Source organism: Tinamus guttatus, unplaced genomic scaffold (assembly GCF_059628265.1).
Source record: "Tinamus guttatus ecotype Peru unplaced genomic scaffold, ASM5962826v1 Tinamus_guttatus_pri_ptg000472l, whole genome shotgun sequence".
NCBI classification, from domain to species: Eukaryota; Metazoa; Chordata; class Aves; order Tinamiformes; family Tinamidae; genus Tinamus; species Tinamus guttatus.
In genome coordinates, this window is record NW_028289006.1 from 1,740,832 (window position 1) to 1,763,649 (window position 22,818).

At 35.6% G+C, this 22,818-nt stretch overlaps 1 protein-coding gene across 5 annotated transcripts in view; it reads right to left on the reverse strand.

The window, feature by feature from the left end:
• ATF7IP (activating transcription factor 7 interacting protein) overlaps nucleotides 1-22,601 on the reverse strand; it is a 31,738-nt gene extending 9,137 nt beyond the window's left edge. For 2 of the 5 annotated variants that reach the window (XM_088532852.1, XM_088532851.1), the window contains exons 1-10: nucleotides 21,544-22,601; nucleotides 18,473-18,562; nucleotides 18,019-18,164; nucleotides 16,713-16,850; nucleotides 14,913-14,978; nucleotides 14,082-14,155; nucleotides 13,459-13,544; nucleotides 11,816-12,454; nucleotides 10,318-10,385; nucleotides 8,629-8,844 (exon numbers count right to left, since the gene is read on the reverse strand). In XM_088532852.1, the coding sequence (XP_088388978.1) occupies nucleotides 8,629-8,844; nucleotides 10,318-10,385; nucleotides 11,816-12,454; nucleotides 13,459-13,544; nucleotides 14,082-14,155; nucleotides 14,913-14,978; nucleotides 16,713-16,850; nucleotides 18,019-18,164; nucleotides 18,473-18,562; nucleotides 21,544-22,600 (2,580 nt within the window). In that variant the 5' untranslated portion in view covers nucleotide 22,601. Of the gene's footprint in view, nucleotides 1-7,229; nucleotides 8,845-10,317; nucleotides 10,386-11,815; nucleotides 12,455-13,458; nucleotides 13,545-14,081; nucleotides 14,156-14,912; nucleotides 14,979-16,712; nucleotides 16,851-18,018; nucleotides 18,165-18,472; nucleotides 18,563-21,543 lie in introns of those variants that run through there. The other 3 variants (XM_010223276.2, XM_088532853.1, XM_088532850.1) reach the window with 2 other exon arrangements.
• Between the last annotated feature and the right edge of the window lie 217 nt (nucleotides 22,602-22,818).

Consider the following 22,818-nt stretch of genomic DNA (forward strand, 5'->3'; position numbering starts at 1 on the left):
AAGCCACAATTAAGATCTGCAGTCAAATCAATGTAAATACTCTATAATTAAGACCCAGTACATATCAACGAAACCAGGACACAGAGAGGTTTATAGTCTGTGTTCTATGCACAGCTTTCCACATACTTTTTATTGGATTAATATTATTTTTATACTGTAGAACAGTACTGCAGTACTGTATACTGTAGAAGAAGAGAGAACACCTCAACTTTTTCATCTAGCAACTCTTTCAGATCATCATTGCTGCAGATGAGTTGGCTGCATCACTGGTAATTTTGGGAAAACAATAGCAACAAAAAAAATCCAATTCCAGAAATAAAGCAAACAAAGAAATGAGACTGAACTTAAAAAAAAACAACACAGGTGTAGTAGAGATGGTGCTCAGAAAAGAAGGGGGTATTTTCATCATAACTACAATTGTGAAAAAAGTTATCACAAAAATGACTAGAACATCACAGCATATATAGTAGGAATGTACTACTAAAGAAAATTGGTAACAAAAACCTCTAAAATGTAAATTGAACAGAAATTTTTGTATAATATACCTTTTTATGTAATACACCTAAATGCAATATTGTTTACCACAAAAGAAAGGTAAATGTTGATTTCTGGAAGAAAACTATCAACATGTAATTATCTATTCATATAAGATATATAATTTAAAAAATGTTTTGGTATTATATAACGCCATGGTTCAGTTCATCACATAGAAATAACACAGCTATTAAGGTAATGCCACCTGCTTTTCATAAACAAATATTGAGTAACAGTGGAGGAAAAGGAAAAACAAAACAAAACAAAAATTCCCAAACCCCAACCTCACCTCAGTGCAAAATCAAAATTAATGCAGAATAGTAAATATCCAAATTTTGAACATCTTTTGTGTTGCACTGACATAGTGTAAATACTTTTGTTTTGACAATTCCTAGAGTAACAAGGAAAGAATCTGAGTATTTTAAGACAGACAAAAGCATGAAGCATGTGACACAATCATGTATGATGCACCAAGGCGTTACATAATAGCAAAAATTAATCTTAAATTATGAGGAGCAACGTTAAAAACATGTTCTGTGTACGTCTGTATGAGAGAGAGAAGGAAAGAAGAAGGAAAGAAGAAGGAAAGAAGAAGGAAAGAAGAAGGAAAGAAGAAGGAAAGAAGAAGGAAAGAAGAAGGAAAGAAGAAGGAAAGAAGAAGGAAAGAAGAAGGAAAGAAGAAGGAAAGAAGAAGGAAAGAAGAAGGAAAGAAGAAGGAAAGAAGAAGGAAAGAAGAAGGAAAGAAGAAGGAAAGAAGAAGGAAAGAAGAAGGAAAGAAGAAGGAAAGAAGAAGGAAAGAAGAAGGAAAGAAGAAGGAAAGAAGAAGGAAAGAAGAAGGAAAGAAGAAGGAAAGAAGAAGGAAAGAAGAAGGAAAGAAGAAGGAAAGAAGAAGGAAAGAAGAAGGAAAGAAGAAGGAAAGAAGAAGGAAAGAAGAAGGAAAGAAGAAGGAAAGAAGAAGGAAAGAAGAAGGAAAGAAGAAGGAAAGAAGAAGGAAAGAAGAAGGAAAGAAGAAGGAAAGAAGAAGGAAAGAAGAAGGAAAGAAGAAGGAAAGAAGAAGGAAAGAAGAAGGAAAGAAGAAGGAAAGAAGAAGGAAAGAAGAAGGAAAGAAGAAGGAAAGAAGAAGGAAAGAAGAAGGAAAGAAGAAGGAAAGAAGAAGGAAAGAAGAAGGAAAGAAGAAGGAAAGAAGAAGGAAAGAAGAAGGAAAGAAGAAGGAAAGAAGAAGGAAAGAAGAAGGAAAGAAGAAGGAAAGAAGAAGGAAAGAAGAAGGAAAGAAGAAGGAAAGAAGAAGGAAAGAAGAAGGAAAGAAGAAGGAAAGAAGAAGGAAAGAAGAAGGAAAGAAGAAGGAAAGAAGAAGGAAAGAAGAAGGAAAGAAGAAGGAAAGAAGAAGGAAAGAAGAAGGAAAGAAGGAAAGAAGGAAAGAAAAAGAGAGGAGAAAGAACCTGACTTTGGATAACTATATAGCCCGCATGATGTTTTTACTCATCCATATACAAAACTACAGATTGCTAGCACAGTATAAGTAACTTCGGAAATTAAATGTTTTTAGAATTTTCCAGTACACTTCAGTCATGCACTGCTTCAATGTCAGGCTCATCACTCCTTAGCACTTCTTAATTCCAATGCAGTAACTCTCACAAAATTGAAATAAGTATTTCAGCCTTGCAGAGGATGTCATGAAAATTTATTTGACCATGTACCTAATGCATTTGTCATCTCTTATCAAGATAAAAATTATCATAATGCAATAAAGCTAGCAGTTCACTGAGTTCATACTTCATACGAACAAATTCACAGGGCCGTAATACCTTTTTTGTCAGTGTGTGGCTGCATACCTGTATAATATTCAAAAAAACTCTCAACAGACATTTTATGTATTACATTTAAGGCAAAACTGCTCTGTCCCCTAAAATTTATCCTGCACTGTGCAAAACTTTCTACAGAACAAGAAAAATACAAACAAGAAAAAAAAAGTCTTATTACACCTCATGTAATATATACTCTTACAGTTCTTTATTGCAAAGAGTAGACACTGGCTGGGCTACCCTGTTAGTTAAAAATTCCAGGAGTCCACCTCAGAGATTGCTAGGGCCTAAAAAGAGCACTTTGGACAACCACAGTTGTAACTCTGATCCAAAATCAGAAAGGAAAATACACTTGACACAATGCTTCAAATATTTCTCTACAGCTGTGATTTTGCTTTTTCTTAATCATACAGTTGAAAGGGTATATAAAGAACATATACACATGCATGTACACACATGTGTCTTTACTGTTTCTTTATTGTTTTAAGGTGAAACATCTACCTTGTTTCCCTGAAGCCAACTGACAGTCCCCAACAGTATCATGCAGGAAGGTCAACTTGAACGACAAGATTTTATCAGTAAATCTGTTTTACTTATAGCACATTTCAGAATAGTCTAATGCATCTTTTTATAGTTATTATCTGTGTTTGCTGTAATGATATTATCAGTTACATAGTTTTAATACTGTTTTTTTTCAGCCTCGAGCAGACCAACAAGTGCCTGCGAAACATAAGTTTATTTATTATTGAAAAATGCTCTTAGCAACTGGAGATCACTTAGGTAACACCTAAGTGGTCTCAAGGAAAGAAATAATTAAAAATAAATAAAAAAATAAAGCCAACTGAAAACTTTCCAGCAGGACAATATGTAGCTGAATTTAGCAGCATTCATAAGTAACAGAATTTAAGTTGATTCATTCCCTTATGATTTTTACACTGTCATCATGCCCAAATCCTTGATTTAGAATTAGTCTCATGTAGAGGTTCCACCTTACCAATAAAAGCTAGTTGCATTTTAGCAGCACAAACATAATCCCAAAGTCAGAGACAAAAACCAAGTTTCCATTTACATATATTATTGTGCATGTTTATTTTCAATGACAAGACCATGAAATGCAAGGAAATATTTTCATCAATATATTTCAACAACATAGAATTACCTGCTTAGAAACCTTAAGCTGATATTTTGCTCACATTTTTCCTAACAGATGCTACATTCACAAAGTTTGTTACACATTGCAAGTAAAAGTATAAAAGTAAATAGATTTTATTAACTTTTTAGAAAAGGAATTTAGACTACTCCCCAGATGGCTCAAACTAAACTATAGTAAATAATCAAACAGATCAAGGCATAACAGAAATAACAGGGAGCAGGTATGGCACTTTTTTTTTTTCTTTTTTTTTAAACTAGTGTTAGCTGAAAAGGTAAAACACACAGATAAAATTTAGATTGGAAAAAAAATTTGCCCCATACAGAGGATAAGGTGCACCTGAAGTGGACAACAGGGAAAAAGCGAAGACCGTTCATCTGACCTGGTGGTTTAATAAATACATTATACTATTCTGGAATAGATTTGATTTTATACCAGGCATTTTCAATATATCCAACCCCATTTAGTTTGTTCACTGTTATTTTATGCCGCAATATAATAATAATTTAAAAAAATCCATAAATTATCTCAATATAGCTCTGACTTTATATATTATATCTAATATATCTAAATCCTTTCTCTATAACCGAGGCTTGTAATATAATATCTAATAATCATTATAAAGATTTGCAATATCATTTAAAATGCCTTTCCCCCTATCACAGTAATATATACTGTAATACATTAAAAGTGCTTGTCATGCCTTCAGAAATGCAATTCTAGGACTGTCTTGAGGCACAGTGATGGCCACTGACAAATGACATTGACTGAATAGTAGCCATTTAAAATTTCTGTGTAAATGTGATTAAAGTTAAGAGACTAAAACACAGTAAGATGCCCCCTTGCCCCAAGCAAGCTCGGCCATAACTTGCTTTTGGAGTAAAAAGTGGAGGAAGGCAGGAAAAGGGAGAAGCAGCTCTACAGCAGAATGATTGCCCAAGTTGCTTACTGGTCACCGTGACTAAGCTAATCTAAGGTGTAGGCACCTTTTGAGAAGCTACATAAATCACGATAGCTGAATAGATGGACAAGGACCTTTCCAGAATCAACTCTAGCATGGGAAATAGGAAACCAGTAAAATGTCAGCTGTTGCTTAAAAACAGTTCAGTTGACTTGGATATGCTATGGATATGTTAACTGGTGTTTATTTGCAACTGAAATGAAACTTTCACACTTCTTCCAAAAAAAAAAAATCAAGAGTAATAGATAACAATTCCTTTCAAAGTAATTTGTTATATTCAGACTGAATTTTAAATTCACCAATTGACAATACTGTATCAACAAATTTAGAGACAAAGGACAGCCTAACTCATAACAAACTACATAAATCATTGGTTCAGTGTGCTTTACCTGTGAGGGAAGTGTTCTGGGAAGAAAGGGGAAAAACAAAAAAAAAAAACCAAAAGAGTCATCATGCTGTTCTAGGTTCTCTACTGATATTGCCACTGAGGAGTCCAATTCATACCAATTCTGATAGATGTCTTGACATTCATACTATATAATCTGTACCACAATGCACAGGATTGTTTCTAAGTCTTATCCTGCAGGTTAAAAAAAAAAAAAATCGGCTGAACAGCAAAGAACAGCACTGCCTTGTCCCTTGTATTACTACAGATGTGACCACAGTTGACCTCACAACAGCAGTGATACAGTCATTCTGTCTGCTTAGCTCAGCTTTTCTAGAAGGAAAATCTGAGCAGAGAGAATCCACTGAATATTTTGGGCACAGGATGGGGGACACCAGGGGAAGGGGCTTCAGCTCTGGAAAGTTCTAGAAGCATATACTATTACTTAGAATTAACTTAATTATCTTTTTTACTAAGCTTTCCACTAACATGTAATAATGAATCCACTTCCTACAAACCAATGCTGCTTCAAGCTCAAAACAGGATTTTTTATCCTCCTTTTCAGAAAAAATCCTTACCATTTTCAGTTGCCTTACTTCATCTTGGATAAAATGATAATCCTGGAACCATAATTTACTTCCACTAGTCATATTACAAATGAATGCTGCCACTAAACAAATATAGGATTGTGCAGCAGAAATTCTTTTTAACCATTATGTTTGATTAACTACCATGTTAACTGTAAAAACAGCAAACAAAAGTAACTGTAAACATGATGTGTTGAGATGAATACAAGACTTTCAAAACATCCACCAGAAAATGGAACATTCTACACTGATGTTCCATCTTGCAAAAATGAAGTGGTTTGTAATGTAATTAAAATACAGTATCCAAGGCCATATAATTAATTATTAGCCACAATTAAAAAAAAATAAAAAAACAAATTCAGGCCTTTCTGAGCAAGGCAGTCTTCCACAGAATTAAGAGCTTGTAAGGGTAAATTTGTTTCAGCTGGGATTATTCTACATTGCCCAGGAACTAATATTTCCCCAGTGAACTACATTTTTACAATTAATTCTTTGTGTTACACTGAATATGTGCTTGCATGTATTTATGCATATATATATATAAGCACATCCCTACCTATAAAAAAAAAATCTACATACTTAAAAAGTGCAGTTATTTTTACTTTACTTAGTTAAAACAATGGAAACCGTTTCAAATGCTATGCTATTTCTTCTTCCGTAGTGGAACCTGCCCCATTTTATGATCTGATGACCGGTTTTTCATTTTTATCGACTTTAAGATTTGTTATTTGAGAAAAGCTCTAATGAAAATTCGTGGCAGAGAAGAGCAGAGACAAACTATGAGTTGAGTTAAATTATCCAGCATAGTTCATTAAAAGTGAACTATAACTAGTAGTCCTCCCAATTTCTCTTCTTCAGAAAAGAGCTGTTCTAAGGAAAATTTCATTTCACTAGCAAAATTCACATTCACTGTCCTGAGGCAAGATTTCTAATCTATCAAAATCTCCTATGAAAAATATAATGACAGATCAGTTTACTACAGGTAGTGACAGATGAACTAAAGAAATTAAATCTAAAGAAATTAAACCTAAAACCAAACTTTGAATAGACTTTGGCAAGGAAGAACAGGACATCTTGTGAAAAAATTCTGAAAACTATTCTGCAGAACTGATACAATGTGAAGTGCAATGGAAGGAAGGGGTAGGCAAGAGAATATACAGAGGAACCTCTCTCAAGATAAGTATATATACAGTCCTTCAACTCCAATTATATGATATTTAAGTAACAAGCTTATTGTCAACCCTTTTAAAAACAGGTTTCCCCATTTCAGGCAGGTAATGGAAGGTAATGGAAGAGGTACCAACTTTAGCATTACTTATATCAAATACTGCTTTTGGAGTCCAGAATGATTGGAATTTTAGCCAGAAATATGAAGAGGAAAAGGAAAGATCTAAAACATAAATCTGTAACCCGTAGAAGAAAGCCAATTTAAAAGGAATTACAGCAAGCACAATCCTCAGATAGGTCTTATGACAATTTGAGCAGAGAGGGTGACAGACAGCAAAAAATTCTAGGTGTTCTCATGCATACATATACATTTGTAGTGGATTTATGTCTACTTCATTCAACTTGTATTTTCTCTTTTGCCTTCAGTAATTATTTGATTTGTAAAATGCTACATTAGTGCCAGCAGGCACGAAGTGGTATAATAAACACTCTCTTTCACAAAACAAAAGCCATGCACTTAGTGAAGAAAGCGCAGCTCTTCAGCTAAGTGGAAATCAATACCCCCTTTCACTTTTTTTTTTCTTTTAAATAGCTCTGTTCAGCTACTTAGGGTGCCAGCTGCCACAGAAAGTCATACAAACTCCAAACCCTGCTCTCTCTACATTTCTGTTCCATAACTCACTTCAGGAGTCCAAACACACTATTTCTTGGTGAACTATGCAGTATGAAATTTTATTAATGGACCAAGTGAAAAAAAGTTTTGTTAGATTTTCTACTTTAGTAATTCATTTGACATCAGTTCTATCACAGAAGCATCAAGTCATTGGTTCTTGCTTTATCACATGACTTATAAAGACAGGTCTGTTACAAGAGCCTGGAAGGGGACTGGCAGTTAGATTCCCACTGGCTACGTTCTTGGGGAGAAACACCTTGGAAGAAGCATGCTTCAACAGGATGTGACTTTCAGAATTCAGAACTGCATGCCCTCCAGGGACTAAAGTCACAGAATTATTGCCAGATGGCACAACAGCTTTCTGAGGAAATAAAATTTTGTTTTGTTCTAAGACAGTGTGATTTATAGAAGAAGTTGAGGCACCAGATAATGATTCTGTTATCACTTCATTTGGAACCTTGCTATATAGGTAACGGGGGGCATTATTCTCCGTTACATCTGACCAAGCCCTGTAGCGAACTTCAGCTGCGCCCCAGTAGTGTCTAATAGCAGACTCGGAGCGGTGGCCAGTCACGGCCATTATTTCTCTGGGCCCCAGGCCTGCTTCACACAGTAACTGGATGGTGGTAGTTCGGAGAGAATGATTAGTGTATCGCTGAGAGAGCCTGGCTGCCACGCTTATCCTGGGCATCATTGTACCCAGGTAGTTCACCCCCATTGGTTCTCTTTTGTACCAGACAGGCTGTTCTTGCATTTGCTCTGATGTTAGCTTTAAAGGATGTAGGTAAAAGGCAGGGGGCTCTGGAGGTAACTTAGACAAATAAAGCTCCAAAGAGAAAACAGGACAGTTTGGGTCCCCTGGCATATCATACATTTTACCCATTTTATGGGGATCTTCACCATTTTTTCCTTTGCCAGGATACCTAAACATAGCATATCTACGCCCATTCTTGTCCTTCTCAACAACAAAAGCATCTGGAGCCAGATCTCTCAAGATTTCCCTCCCTCGTTTGGCAAAATGCAGCTGCAAATCAAACCACACCTTGTTGACGAGTGCAAGGGGACTGTGCAACCCCAGCACACCAGATTGCTTAATCTTATGCAAGTCCTCAGCAGCTATAGGAGGATGGTGGTGAGTCTCATCCTTTCCCTGCATGCGCAGCATCTTCAGCACACTTACAAACACCGTGTTTGCACTAGCAAACTCTTTGTCCTTCATTAAGCAAATCTGACGATTATAAGGTGGCATTTTGAGATGCCGGTTTAAGCCAGCACGCATTGACTTGTAGCTTGCCACACTGTAGGTATTTCCGTCGTGATTTCTTATTGTGTAATAAAATTCTCTCAAAATATCATTGAGTTCACTTACTGGGACCAATTCAAAGCTAGGATCCTTGCCATTTTTGGCCAGCCACTGCTTTAATAGGTTAGCTGCCCAGCCAGTCTGCTTGTGGGTGTTTTTGATGCTCTTAGCATCTTCTTCCTCTTCCTCCAAGCCAAAGAGGACATCCTCAGGGAAGTTAAATTTCGTCTGTGGAGCTTCTACCGCTTCTTTTTTTTCTGATGAGGTCTCTTCCTGTTTCAACTGCTTTTCGAAACAATTGATCAAAGTTGTACCATCAAATATGCCACAGGTATACGGCACACAGCGAACTACTTTTAGTTCTGAAAGCTGCGAAGTGCGAAGTAATACATAATATTTTGGGTTTTACGTAACAAAAAGCAGGTGGCATTAACTGGATTTTTCAAATGATATGTATGGATGTCAATTCATACCTCACTAGCCAATTAAAATGCATCAGATCCTTCTTCATTAACCATGGCATTACCCATGCTTTAGCCCATTAGACTGAAAGTAAACCTAAAAACATACACTGTCTCAGAGGACTGAAAACCGGAAAGCGCCATGTGGCTATTTGCCTCCTCCTTGCTCATCTTCTATTGCTAAATACCACTATTGCACACAACCTGTTCTTGAGAAATCTTTTCTGGGTTTCAGGCTCTACCAAATAAGAAAGTTTTTAAAATATGTATCTTACAATAAAAAATTAATACTGAAACTATATATATATATATCAGCCATTCCAGTACTGTATTTCCTACATATCAAGTATTGATTTTTTTTGTAGCTATAATCCACAGGTATCTACAAAAATTAAGTTTCAAACAACCATTTTTTATGAAATGCTTTTAAAAACATGGGTAGAGTGAGGCACAGCTGAAAATCTATAATACAGGTTATCTTTGTTTTTATGACAGATGTAAACCAAAATCTTGCCCAGTATATTTTCTTTTTACTTTAATATACGATTCAAATTTAAATATGTCTTGAAACACCATTACACAAAAATTTTGGCTTGAGGAAATTTACCTTATTTCCCTGCCAAATGACTTCCAGTTAACATCAATATAAAGTATGAGGTGCTTTGTGAAACATCTCTGTGCAAAAGGACAGTTAATTACAAATAATTTCAAATAGCTTGATTTCTACCTTTAAATTTGAAAAAAAAAAGTTCAAAGTATCTTAGACTTCAGGAATCAGGATGTACTACAGATGCTCCTTGATCATTAAGTAGTTATTCTGGAAAAAAAGTGTTTTTCCCTCTTCCTTCCCACCCTCCCTCATGACATACAGTAATATTTGAATTCCAATGACTTCTAAATGGCTTCTTCAATAATATGAAAAATGACAGAGTTTCAGTAATTTGCATTATATTTCTAGCTTTTAGTTCAGACTTTTAAAACAAAAAAAAAACTGGGCTGTTTTCCTTTGTATGTTTGCTCTGTTTATCTGACACATTTTCAGTGTTTGCCTGAGTTACTAACTCATCTACTTACACAAACCCATTCGAAAAATTTCAAAAAAGATTTATCTGAAGTTTATACTCCCAGTAACACTCTGGATCAGAAAAAGAAGAAAAATACAAATGGACAGAAACTAGAAAGGATGGCACAAAAGAAATTAAAATTCATTCCTTATGCACAAAAAAAGAAGAAAACTGCTGCCCTGTGGATTGTAACTTTAGAATTTTATATAGAAACATAGTTGACAACCTACCTGTGTTGTTCCCTCAGCTGTTCGCTTGTTTGCTGAAGTATCTGTTGATGGCCTGCTTGGCTGGTTTTCTGAAGGGTCAAGAAATTGTTCACTTGTAGTATCTAATCAGTATTAAATATTGTTATCTACTATATGAATTTGCAGGAAATGTTTCAAAACTGTTTGATATTAAACATTTAATACATTGTGTGTTTTACACTTTTTCTAGTCCTGATTTGCAATTACAATAATTTAAACTTCAGGGAGAGCAGCAGTTATAAAAAACTGAAATGGTACTTTTCACTAGCCTAGAAGCACTATACACTTCCTTCCTTGAAAGTCTGGCAGAGTATTCCAAATATTTAATGAACAGTTCCCTCACTGTCTGAAAGACGAAACAACTCTCCTCCCTCTATATGTAACCCGACAAGACATGAAATTGAAAAACAGTAGTTACTCAACATTTTGTCTATAAAAACTGACTCAGCAAAGGATGCTTAAACTGACTGCAAAACAAAAAAGTGAGGCAAGCTGTGCATGAAAAAATATATTTGTTAGCTCTACTGAGCATATATCTACACTAGCAACCTAAGTTATTTCATAAAAACATTTAGATCCTATTTCTCCCTTTCCACTCCTTTCCATTTTAATTATAGCTCAAAATTATAGCAGCAAAAGCATCAGCCCAAGCAGTATGTCAGTTCTGGTCAGAAAATGATGAGTGCATACCCTGAGGTAAAGTGAACTGTAGAAAACTAGATGAGTTTCTGCGCATGTAGACTGTTCTTTTCTTCTCACTGTCCCTGATCATCCCAACCCTTTTGATGCTATACTAAATCTAGATTACTTTAGCTGTAAAGTTAAAACCAAATGCATAGTGTATGACTGTCACTTTGATGAAAGATAATGTATTTTGACATAAGTAGCTTCCGACTTAAGATAGGGAAGTAAAATAAAACTACATCTCACGTCAAATGCTGCTTGAGTTAATTTTAACGTTGTTATCTTGCCAATAATAAGAAACTCTTGCTATGATTCCAACTCATGCTGAAAACTTGATGATCGTATAAAAACATTTGAGGTACATAAAAGCAGAAGTGCAGAGAAGCATCATGACATGGCCAAAGACAGAAAGTTAACCTGAATATCACAGTTAAACTAGTTATTTAATTAACTTAGAAATCATATTTAAACATTCATTGTTCTCAAAGTCAGATGTAATGCTTTGGAACTAAGTTAGCATTCTATATTCTTTAGTATTTAATTTTTTTAAAACTTTCAAACATTGTTAAAATTAATGAATATGCTTCCTTTCAGTATGTCTTTCCTTAGGAAAGAGGTAACTTTGAGAAGCTTTATTAAAGTTATTAATAAAAGAATTTGGTTTTTGATTTGTTAAAGTCAATTCTAAATAAAACACAGCTTAGAGAACTTTTTAGAAACAAGATTTCCACAGGAGTAGAGCTTCTTGCTTCCCTTTCTCTTCTTTTACCAGTGTCAATACTAAAGCACAACTTACCAACTCTGGGTGCTGTAACGGTGGGTGGTTCAACAGGAGCTGTACTACTAAATGCAGAGAGGGGAATCTTCATTTGCAGGGGAGCTCGACTGCTGGTAGGATTATAAAGTCCTGAAGTACCCACTGTGGGCAAAGAAGTCCTTGTGGCCTGGGCAACAGGATGTGCAGTTGAAACAGCCTGTACTGCCAAAGTTGTCCCTATGGTCCCAGCACTGGCTGGAGAGTTCCTCTGAATGCCGGGACTGGGCACAGATGGGCTGTTATTTGGTTTAGTTGGGTTAGTTGATGCCAAAGACACAGGAGTTTTGGTAAGGCTACCAACAGTGGTTGGACTCTGTACAGATATAAATTCAACACTGCCTGACTGCTGGTTGGTGACCAAAGTCCCTGTGTGGCCTTGCAGGAGCTGAGGTTGGGATGACACTGCAACAGGTACATGCAAGATTACTGGTAAAGACTGCAATGACACAGACATTGTCTGTGTGGTGCCACTGGGCACCTGGCTAGTGCCAACAACTGTAGCTGTGTTAGCTGCAGGAAGAACTGTTGTTGTCAAAGAGCTGGAGGTCACTGGAGTCTGAGGCTTAGGATGTCCACTACTGATGACTGTCTGAGGAGCAGCAAGACTGGGAGCTGGTGCTAAAAAAACACAATAAGGATTAATTTTTGGCACAACACAAAAAACAGAAAAACGTGTTACATTACTGCCATTTTTAAAGGAAGACTATCAGATAACACTTTTGCTTTTCTGCAGCAATGTTTGATGGCCTACTGAAAGGTAAAATTTCTTCTGTTTGAAAGAACTATATACAAATGGCAGAGCAAAAATAAAATATATAAGCTATGACAAAAATCTGAATTCATATTAATGAGAAAGCTTCATGGTTTAACTTATGAAAACACATACATGCAGCGAGATGACAGAACAGCTGGTTCTTCAAAAAGACTGACTTAGAAAGAAAAAAGAAAAAAAAAAAGCTAAGTCAGTTATGGCCAACTTTGGTTGCATACGTAGAACCTTTTATCCAGAAGGTTCTACTGATAGAAAGGACTAATTTATCAGAGAAGCCATGCAAAAGGAGGAAAAAAAAACAGGAATGTATTTAAACATCAGGAATATAATATACTACATGCAGCCATGTATTCCTATTATGAGATGCTTCTGTGAAAAAGATTCGCTATTCAATATTAGGCAAACAGTATTTTTTAAAAACAGGGATGATAGGATGGTTATATAAATGTAACATTATCAGGACTTCTTTCCCTATAAAATTCTAGAACAGGAACTCTGTTTTTCAACCTAACTCCCTTAAGAAATGGGACTTCTGACTTGCATCAGCTCCCTACTCAACTTCTGTAGCCATTACTGAAGAGAACATTATTAGCATCCTATAATGTTCCTGTGTAATAAACGGCCCACTGAGCTACGTGTTCCACTTCTCAGCAGTTGAGATAGAGCAGGTTAAACTGACTTATCAAGCAAGTCTCTGAAGCAACTAATTTTTGTACACATTCTGGTTGGTCAAATACACATATGCAATTCCTTGTTTAGTGAACAAATCAAAAAAAAATTTGTTCAGTTACTTAGTGTAAAGTAATAATTTAAAAAAAGTTATTCATGAATTTCACAAGACATTTCTTACCTGCAGTCATGGGGGCTTGAAAAGTTGCTGGTGTGCTCTCGCCTACATTCCTCTTGGATTCTAGCATCTGTCTCACTGTGCCAGTACTGTTACGGAAACAAAATCTAGTTAGCAATATATTGATTCAGTTTGACTTTTAAAATCAAATACAAATAATTTAAAGTCAATTCTACATAAAACAAGCTTAGAAAGCTTTTTAGAAACGGGATTTCCATGTTTATCCTTTTTTACTCATTGTTAATTTATTTAGGATGTTCTCCAACCATAATAATATATTATTTATTTGTTATGTCTTCAAGGCTTTGCACCAATTTTGCCTTTTGCTATAAGAATATTCCCTTATTTTTTTCAGTTATTCTTCCATTTTCATCAACTATTTCTAGCTGCAAAAACAACATTTCTTAGTTCAGAATGCATTCAGTACTGCTCATATATGACTTCTGTAACACTGCAAAAGAAAAAGGAATTTTACAGATGACCAAGGATGGGAAAAGAGCCTTTTCATGAAACAAACATATGTGTGTGTATATATATATATATATATAAAGAAGAGACCATATATTATGTACCACAGATCTCCTACTGTAAGGTTGAACATGGGATAATTGATGTTTCTCCCTTACCGATACGTCGCATTGTTTGTGCTTGCAGTGTCACCTCCTGCTTTCCCTGGAGACAAAGGTGGATTTGATGAATTCTACCAGAAAATAAAATATCAGGGGAAAAAAAAAAAGAAAAAAGTCAAATTGCAAACTTATATTTCAATTGTATTTTGTGTTCATTCATCTTTGCCTAAGGTACACATTCTCTGGAGCCAAAAATGGAGAACAACTTGAAATGTTTTACAGACCCCAGCAGCCTACTCATACTGTCTGCTTCCCTTTTTCACCTCCTCTTTTCTTACGAATCTTGAGTCTTAAGGTTTTTATAGTAAGATAATCAAAACTTCTTTAACTTTTATGGACTTTTACCTTCCACTTCTTCACAGCAATATTTATTCTAGACATAAATAGTTCTGTCTGTGTCCTTTCTGATCTCTATTCCTATCACACAAACAAGAACACAGGGACTCCCTCCTATTTACTGCGCAATCTATTCATGCAATAGTACACTCATGTGCATAAACTTAAAAGATAAATTCATACTGCTAATGTAGAAAGGAATTTACGCGCAAACCAGAACTACATATAGATGTTAAAGAATGTATTCTTCATGTATTAATGTCTTTTAACCAGCAAGCCAAACTTACTTTATGAACACTGTTAACAACAGGATCACCATTTTTCTGCTTAGAAAGTTTCTTTATCAAATGCGATGGAAAAAAAAAAAACCCTCAAAATAATATAAAGTTGACTTGACACTACCAAAATTAAATTCAATTTATGGCATAGGCTAAGAAAACATAAACACATAAGCATAGGAAGAAAAAAAAAAAAAAAGAGTCCAGTTCTTACTTCTTGTCTTTTCTTCAAGTCCTCCCTGACAACTCCAAACCGCTTTGTTAATCTAGCGATTTTAGCCTAAACGAGAACATATAAAACAAATAATATAAACACTTACAGTAGTAATATAAACTAAATAGATACATAATTAGGACATCAAGTCAAAAAGCATTGTCATATCAGGAGAAAATACTATTTCAATGAAAAATGCAGTACAGTTGTAACACTGTAGCAGCAGTAAAAAAAAAATCATGTGTATATCACAATCATATCTTAGAGACAGCCTGAATCATTTTTGTCCTATTCACAATTATACAAGCATAACCCGTTTGGTATGAATTAATGAAACTGCTTACAGAGCAAGGAGTTGATCATTTTAATGTCTGATAAGGCATCCTTATTAGAAAAAAACCCACCCCTTTTGTTCTTTGTATCATCTCTCCTCTTCACTAGGTTTCAGTCTGTTTGATACACTGCATATCATATACACCTCACTGGCAGCTTATTTTACACTCTTGTTGATGCTCAAGTGCCAGGTTCATTTATATCTGTTTTTTTATTTCTCTTTAATTGATAATCTGTTCCTTCTGTAATTAGATGACTCCAAACCCCCTCCCCCTAGACTGAAGTTCTTATGACTGACTTATTTTGGAGGCACTAGTTACTTTGTAAGTAGCTTGTTCTAAGAAGGCAGAGCAGACAAAAAGTGTTTTTTCTTACATTTTAACTTCTGTATAATTTTTGAATTAACAGTAAAAGACTGAACGCTTATAATGCTTTTTAAGAGCAGGGAGTTTCACATACCATAGTTCTGGAACACTTGACCTAAGAGAAGCCATCCCACTTTGAAACTCCAACTCTCACATTTTTAGAAAGTGATGTGACAGGCTACAATTGCAGTCTACCTTTAACGACGTGTACTGCAATAATCAATTTCGGCTATGCTGTACAGCTTAGAGATCTTTTGTAGCACCAGGCACAATAAAAGCAAGTAACCTTAGGTTGAAGTACACTAGCATCAACAGATTCAGTCTTACATGAAGTTATTAATTCGACATCACGCTCAAGCCTGAAGATTCTGAAACGTATATTGAAAGTATAAAAAAGAGGAGATATCTACGAATAACTGTTGCAGCAAACCCAGTATTTTTCTTACATTAAAGGGGAATGGCCTTAATTTTGAATTTGTAATTGCACAAGTCTAATTGTCTTTTCAATTCAATATTCTGAGTTTTTTGTGAGGCGCCTCATCTCACTGATAAGCACATAATCTCTATGAAAGAATGCAAGAAAGCAAACTGCTTTCAATACAAGCCATCTGTTTCCTTATTGAATCACAACTGCTTAGTTAGCAGACAAGTTCATGTGAATGATGATTATCAAGTGATATTTATTTGTTTCAATGTTCTGCAATGTTTGGTGCTGCTGTCCCATTCCCTTTAATACTCATCCATTTTTAAATTAGATTTCTGGCCCCAAAGAATAGAGTTATTTTCACACTCTACATTTATGTGAGGAATATCTAAACAGCAAAGAAGGGTTGAAAGATGATTTGCTAAAAAAATCCACTGGGTTGACTGAGGATTGGTTGAATGACGATTTGCTTTATTTTTTTTTTAAATAATTAATTGGATCCTGGCATTTTTCAAGTTAGAGAGAGAATTTTACAATTCAAAAGAATCATTTTATTTTTTCTCCTTGTCAAGCCAAGATGGCTTTTCTAACAACAGCTACAGGAGGCTTGCAACTAAACATTGATGAATTTATTTTTGAGTAAGACTCTACTATGCAATGTAATACACAAACACTTACCTGTAGTTCAGTAAGCACAGTTTTATGCCTTTTGTTACATTCTATTTTCTCTATTCGTGTTTTCAAGTCTGCCAGAGTCTTGTCAAATACAGCACACTGTAAAGCAGCAAGTTTTTCTTCTAACAGTCTCTGGATAACCTGCAAAAATATTTAACAAAAAGAAGAAAAGATAACATGATTCCTTAATTTGGAAGACCAGAATATTCTCAATTCTTGAAAATAACTGTGCTACAGAGAAGACTATGAAGTTATGCTCTGTTAACCAAGTATATTATAGTCGCCAACAAACACATGGTTGTACAGCTGGGAGAAGTTTCTGCACCTTGAACTATGGCATAAACAATCCTTATTTGCCATTAATTCATTTCACTGCAGTATGATCAAAGTACGAAACATTATTACAGATGCAAAGAATCGTAACACAGGCATTTTCGTAAGGCATTTTCCTAAGGTCTTTTATTTGCACAAATTAACTTTTCCTTCTTATTACTCTTTTAAGAGTCAGTGATATTTTTCTTTTCTTTTTGATATACATTTTTCCCCAAACCAAAAATAAATGACATGTTGCCTTTTTTTTCCTTTCAGAAACTAAAAAGGAAAGAGATTACTTGAATTTATGCAACATTTATACTTTTATTATTCACATTTTTTCCCTCCTAAACCTCCCTAAATCTCCCTAAACCCCCCTAACCTAAAGCAACCTTGAATGACAAAGTTTTCTCAGGAAACACAAGCAAATAATAGACATAGTTCCGTTCTCTGAATTGTGTATTGATGGAATCCAACATGAACTATTAACTAAGTAATGGAATAAATACACAACTTTTTTCTTTAAGAACATGGGCTTCTTCAGTTGCAACTGATGTAATCAGGTAGACAATTAACAGCTTTATAAAAACCTGCAAAACACCCCATCAATTACATTCTTTTTTGAGCATAGATTTTCTTTAAATGTGAGCATACAATAAAATTTGCCACACATAAACCTTTACCACAAAGAAATGGCTCCTTAGCTGAGATTGTTTTGGTCTGCATCTATATTCAAAATTAAACACAAGAGTTTAAACACCCTTAATATCTTTTACATGCAATTATTTCACCTAGTAGATGATGTTTGGTCCCTTCTTCTAAGTAGGTCTGTATATTAAACCATCATTGTTAACTGCATTTGAATTATGTCAAAAATAAAGGAGGGGGGAAAGTAGAGCATACATAAGCAAAGATAACTAATTTAGAACCAATTCAGAGATGGTAAGAAAAAGGACAAAATTGCTTTTGCCATCTTCATCATGCATTTCCACTCTACCTTTTCTAATTTTTGGTCAACGTCTCTTCTAGCTGTAATTTTTACTTGGAGTTCTGCTTCATAGTCCTCCCCCATGTACCGGCGGCGTTTCGAATGTACGCTGTCCATATCCTCTGATTTAGAGCGCTTTCTCCTTGACAGTTCATCTGCAACAATTAGAGAATATTATTTATAAAAAAAATCTTAAAAATCTGTAGAAATTATCATAAAGTTTCTTTTCTTTTCTTTCTTTTTTTTTTTCTTTTTTTTTTTTTTTTTGCTACTTTAGGCATTCTTAGTTCAGAAAGAACAACATTATTGTTTTGGGGAAAAATAAGACATGCCAGGCAGCTTTGAGCTGAGATCTGTATGAGATGGGTGGCCTAGACAATCTTCAGAGGTCCTTCCTACCTCAACCATTCTGTGATTTTAATACCTGCCATCACTGAAACATAATATTTTTAACTTTACATACTTTTTTCTGTGTGTTTCTCCTCTTCTTTTTGAGTCTTTTCTATTTCTTTATCCTCCTTCTCATTCTCCCTTCTCTCTTCCTCCTCCTCTTCTACAAATACAAGAGGAATAAAAACATGCTATTCATTCACACAGAGATACAAAAAGTCTCACAGATTCTTATTTTGAGTAGCAAATTAGAATACCAATCTAAAACCATGTTGGAGAAGGAGACAGCCAAGACGGTGGGGATGCAGAGATGAGAAGCTAGAGAAAACCTTCGGAGAAAAAAAACCCTTAACTCCCATAGAGAGGGTGGCGACTTAGCAATACCTTTCCAATAACACTATGGAGGTTACTGAGAAGGAGCCCAACCTTTATGAAGGTGCATGGCAGAGGATGAAGACATCAGGTGTAAGTGGAAGAGAAATTTCAAGTAAATACAAAGAAAAACATTTTTAAGCATGTTTGACCCAACTGACCTAACTTCAGCAGGAGATTGAACAGGGACTTCTTGATGCCCCTTCCAAAGTAAATTATTCTATGATTTGGTCTGACCTCTTGGCTTATTACCGGACAAAAATGTCTATCAAATTATTTCAACATAAAGAATGATACTAAGTTATTACCACATTTTTAAGTTGAAAGAAAAAAAAATCCATATAGGATTTAACATTGTAACTGGCGAATCCTGCATCCCTTAGCAAATCTCCAAAAGTCTGTCTGCCAAAAGCATGCCTGATTTCTGGTTTGCGAAGTGGCTTGAATCTGCAGCAGTTCAGTGTCTGTCTGCTACATTAAAGGAGCTTCTTCCTAATATATTCAACTCCATTTGTACATGCTGTAGACCTCCCTAAATCTCCTCTTGGATAAACAAAATTTACCATCTTTTATGATCTCCAGTATAAAGTACATTTTCCAAATGCGTAAGTATTTTTGCAGTAGCTCTTTGAAAGCCTTCCACTCTCCATTTTGAAGTAAACACCCAAATTGGAAAACTTAGTCGTTTCATCAATGTAATCTAATTGCAACTTAATTTGCTGTTTGTGCTTTCAAGGATTGCAGGTACTAATTCCCTTATAACACAACCACAAAACATCATGCTCAGTTTTTTAGCTTCCATCCACATGTTCTGACTTTCTCTTCAGACACCACTTTCTAGAAAACAAGCCATATCACTTCAAATGGTAAGCAGTTTCTTTATTCTTCACTTGTCACAGCTGGCTAAGCTATTAGACCTCAGCCTGGAAGGGATGAATTATCAGCATCGTAGAAAAGCCTAGAACCAAGATGTCTAAAATGCACTCGAAGTGTTAGCAGAATTAGAGGGAGTGTAAAAGGGAGTGGGGAGGGATATAGCCACAGATTCACTAGATAAAACTAGCTGTTCATCAGTCTAGAATCCTGTCTCCAACACTGAAATGACGACAGCACATGTCTAGGAAATCAAGGAAGAACATAAGGGGGAGAAAAAAAGTTACAATGTTACAGGAAAATCCCTAAAACTTATTTGGGGAAAAAATAACAAAACAAACAAACAAACAAAAAACAAACAAAAAAAAACAACAAAAAAACCACACTCCTTAAGAGGCTCTCGAATTAAGCCTTCATGTATTGGACTGCCCCCAACAGATTTTTCTTCCATGGAAATCCAATTCATTGCAGAGCACAGTAGACTCTTGGCAGCCACAGTGTTCTATTGCACAGATTTCCAATGGTTAATCATATATCACCTGGAAAACCATCTCCTCTTGAATGCTCTGATCCTCATGCTATTTGATACTCCTAACTCCTGTAGAGGAACAGACATCAAATATTTATTCTCCGTTCATTTTATCTGTGCCACTTGTAATTTGCAGATCTCTGTCACAGTCCTCCATCTTTTTCAGGCAGAAAAATCCTAGTGTATACAGTCAACCCTTGTACAGAAGTTTTCTCTCTGATCTGGTGTGTAGAAGGTAGTGAGCTGACTTTGTGAGATCAGGATGGGCTAATGGCATAAACTGAGACCCTGCAGAGGCCCACGAACGTGCAAGACCCACAGACCGAGGAAAGGAGGACGGGTAGAGACTATGCTCAAAAGCAGCAGCGAATGGAGACTCCCAAAACAGAGGTCATACTGCAATCCAGAGAAGGCCTGTGACCTCTAGCAGCAGAATAAGGCCTTCTCTGTCTGTAAATCTGTAATTACTAACAGATATAGTGCCCAAGGAACTCATGAAAAAGGAACATGCTCTGTCAAGAGAGGCGGGAGAGCCAGCTGAATCCGACTGTCAGTATAAAGAGGAGGCTATATGAGGTCAGGCAGAAGCAAGCCACATGGTTCCTTAAGGATACTGAAAATAATTTATTGACACAGGTGATGGATAACTCAACTAGGAAAGATGCTTTGCTGAGTGTTATTTGAAAATGAAGAAAAACTAGTCCAGGATGTGAAAGTCAAGCGGAGGCAAGGAAGCAACTTACTTATCTCCCATTTTATAAAAGGGATTTTTAAGATACACAGACACACACAACTTTTTTCTTGTGTCCTTCCCCCACCATCCCAGGAAGTTTCTGGAAGATTTTAATTCCACAACCACAGCATCATCACTGAGCAACCTCAGTGGAACATTGACTTCAACACTTAAACAAAATTCGTGCAAGAGAGCCTCAAATTACTCAAGCGAAACTAAAGATCCTACCTTTTCTCCAACTAACAAGTATAAATTTACAGGTAAAGATGAGACATAAGATTATATCCCTTTCACCAATTACTTATTTAAAAACTGGAGACTCAGAATGCTTTGCATGTTGTGTATTTGATATTTGCAAAACTAGTTAAACAATAAATGCTCACACTGGTGAGGTTAAAAAGAGAGTATGTCTTATCACCAGCCATTATAAAGATATTCATATGAATTTCACATCCTCTTAAAATTCATTGCTTCACTGCAGTTCTTTTAAGGAAAAGACCACATAATCCTACCCAAAACAGACATCAAAGACTTATATCATCAGCTATTAGTTCAGAAACATATCAAAAGTGTGCTGTTTTAAGGGAGGAATGAACAAAATCCAAGACCTCAATGTTAACTATTAAAGACGCCTTACCTGGAAGGCTTGATTTGTTTGTTAGTATCACTTCAGCATCTTCCTCCTTCTCATCGCAAGGATCCTCTTCATCAGACAATACTAAGAAAGCCTCTTTAGGCAGACTTTCATTGCTCTCCTGCTTGGAGGGTGAACCCAAGGAGTTGTCCATTTTCTCTTCTAAATCTGCGACTGTGTCATCTACTGGAAGCAGAGAACTTTTCGAAAAACAGCTCAGTTCCTCTTCAGCAGGAGCTAGCTTTTCCAAAATTGGAATAATTTCGTCTGTTTCCATAGAATCTGTATTCTCCAAGATACTCTCGCTTGGCTCATCTATGTTTTTTTCAATGATACTTTCTGAAAGATCTGCAGCGTCACCCCCTTCATCCTTTGGTTTCTGGTCAGCTTCCATACTGCTAGAGATAGCCTCTTCTCCAACATCATCTTCAACGGTTACTTCCTCAGCTTTCTTGTCTTCAATGGGTAAATCAGAACCAATAATTAAGTCATTTGTTTCTCTTTTCCCTTCAGAAGAATCATTAATATTATAGTTTAGTTTACTTTCACAATTGGATGGGGTGTCACTCCTTCTTTGGTCCAAATGATTCTTTGAGTTATTTTTTTCATGGAAGTTGTTTTTATTGCTACCAAGCACTCCGTTTTCTGCCTCACAGGCTAAAGCTGTATTATTCATATCTCCCTCTTGCTCAGAAATAACATTCTCTGGAGATAATGTTTGGGCTTTAGAGCCTAGATCATTAACTATGCTCTCTGTCCTGTTTTCAGGGCTTTTGACATCCATAATTTCCTCAGATTCTGTTCTTCCTTCTTCAGAATTAACACACAAATCCACTATGCCATTAACTTCCCTTTTGTCCTCCACACCATCTGTATTGCTTAAAGGGGAATTTAAATCGGAATCTCCATTCTCATGCTTTCCATTTAGCAGTTTAACTTCAGTTGTCTTCCAAAGATCCTCTTTAACCTTATAAACAGCCTCAAGTTGTTGTCGATCACTTACTCTCATTGTTTTTCGTGCTTTGAAGACTTTTTTCTGAGGTTCATCTGTAGTATCCATCTTGACCTTTAAAAATAAGAATTGTGAAGACAGTTTATTACAAATGTTCCAAAAAAGAAATGTAGCTGTAAATTGCAATAGCACAATTTAAAGCAAACTGTTTAGCTATTAACTTCTATTTAAAAAAGTGAAGCACCATACAAAATATTTTTGTCCTTACCTCAGATCCCTGCAAAAAATGTCTGAACATGCCAAACAAGCACATTTAGACAAAAATC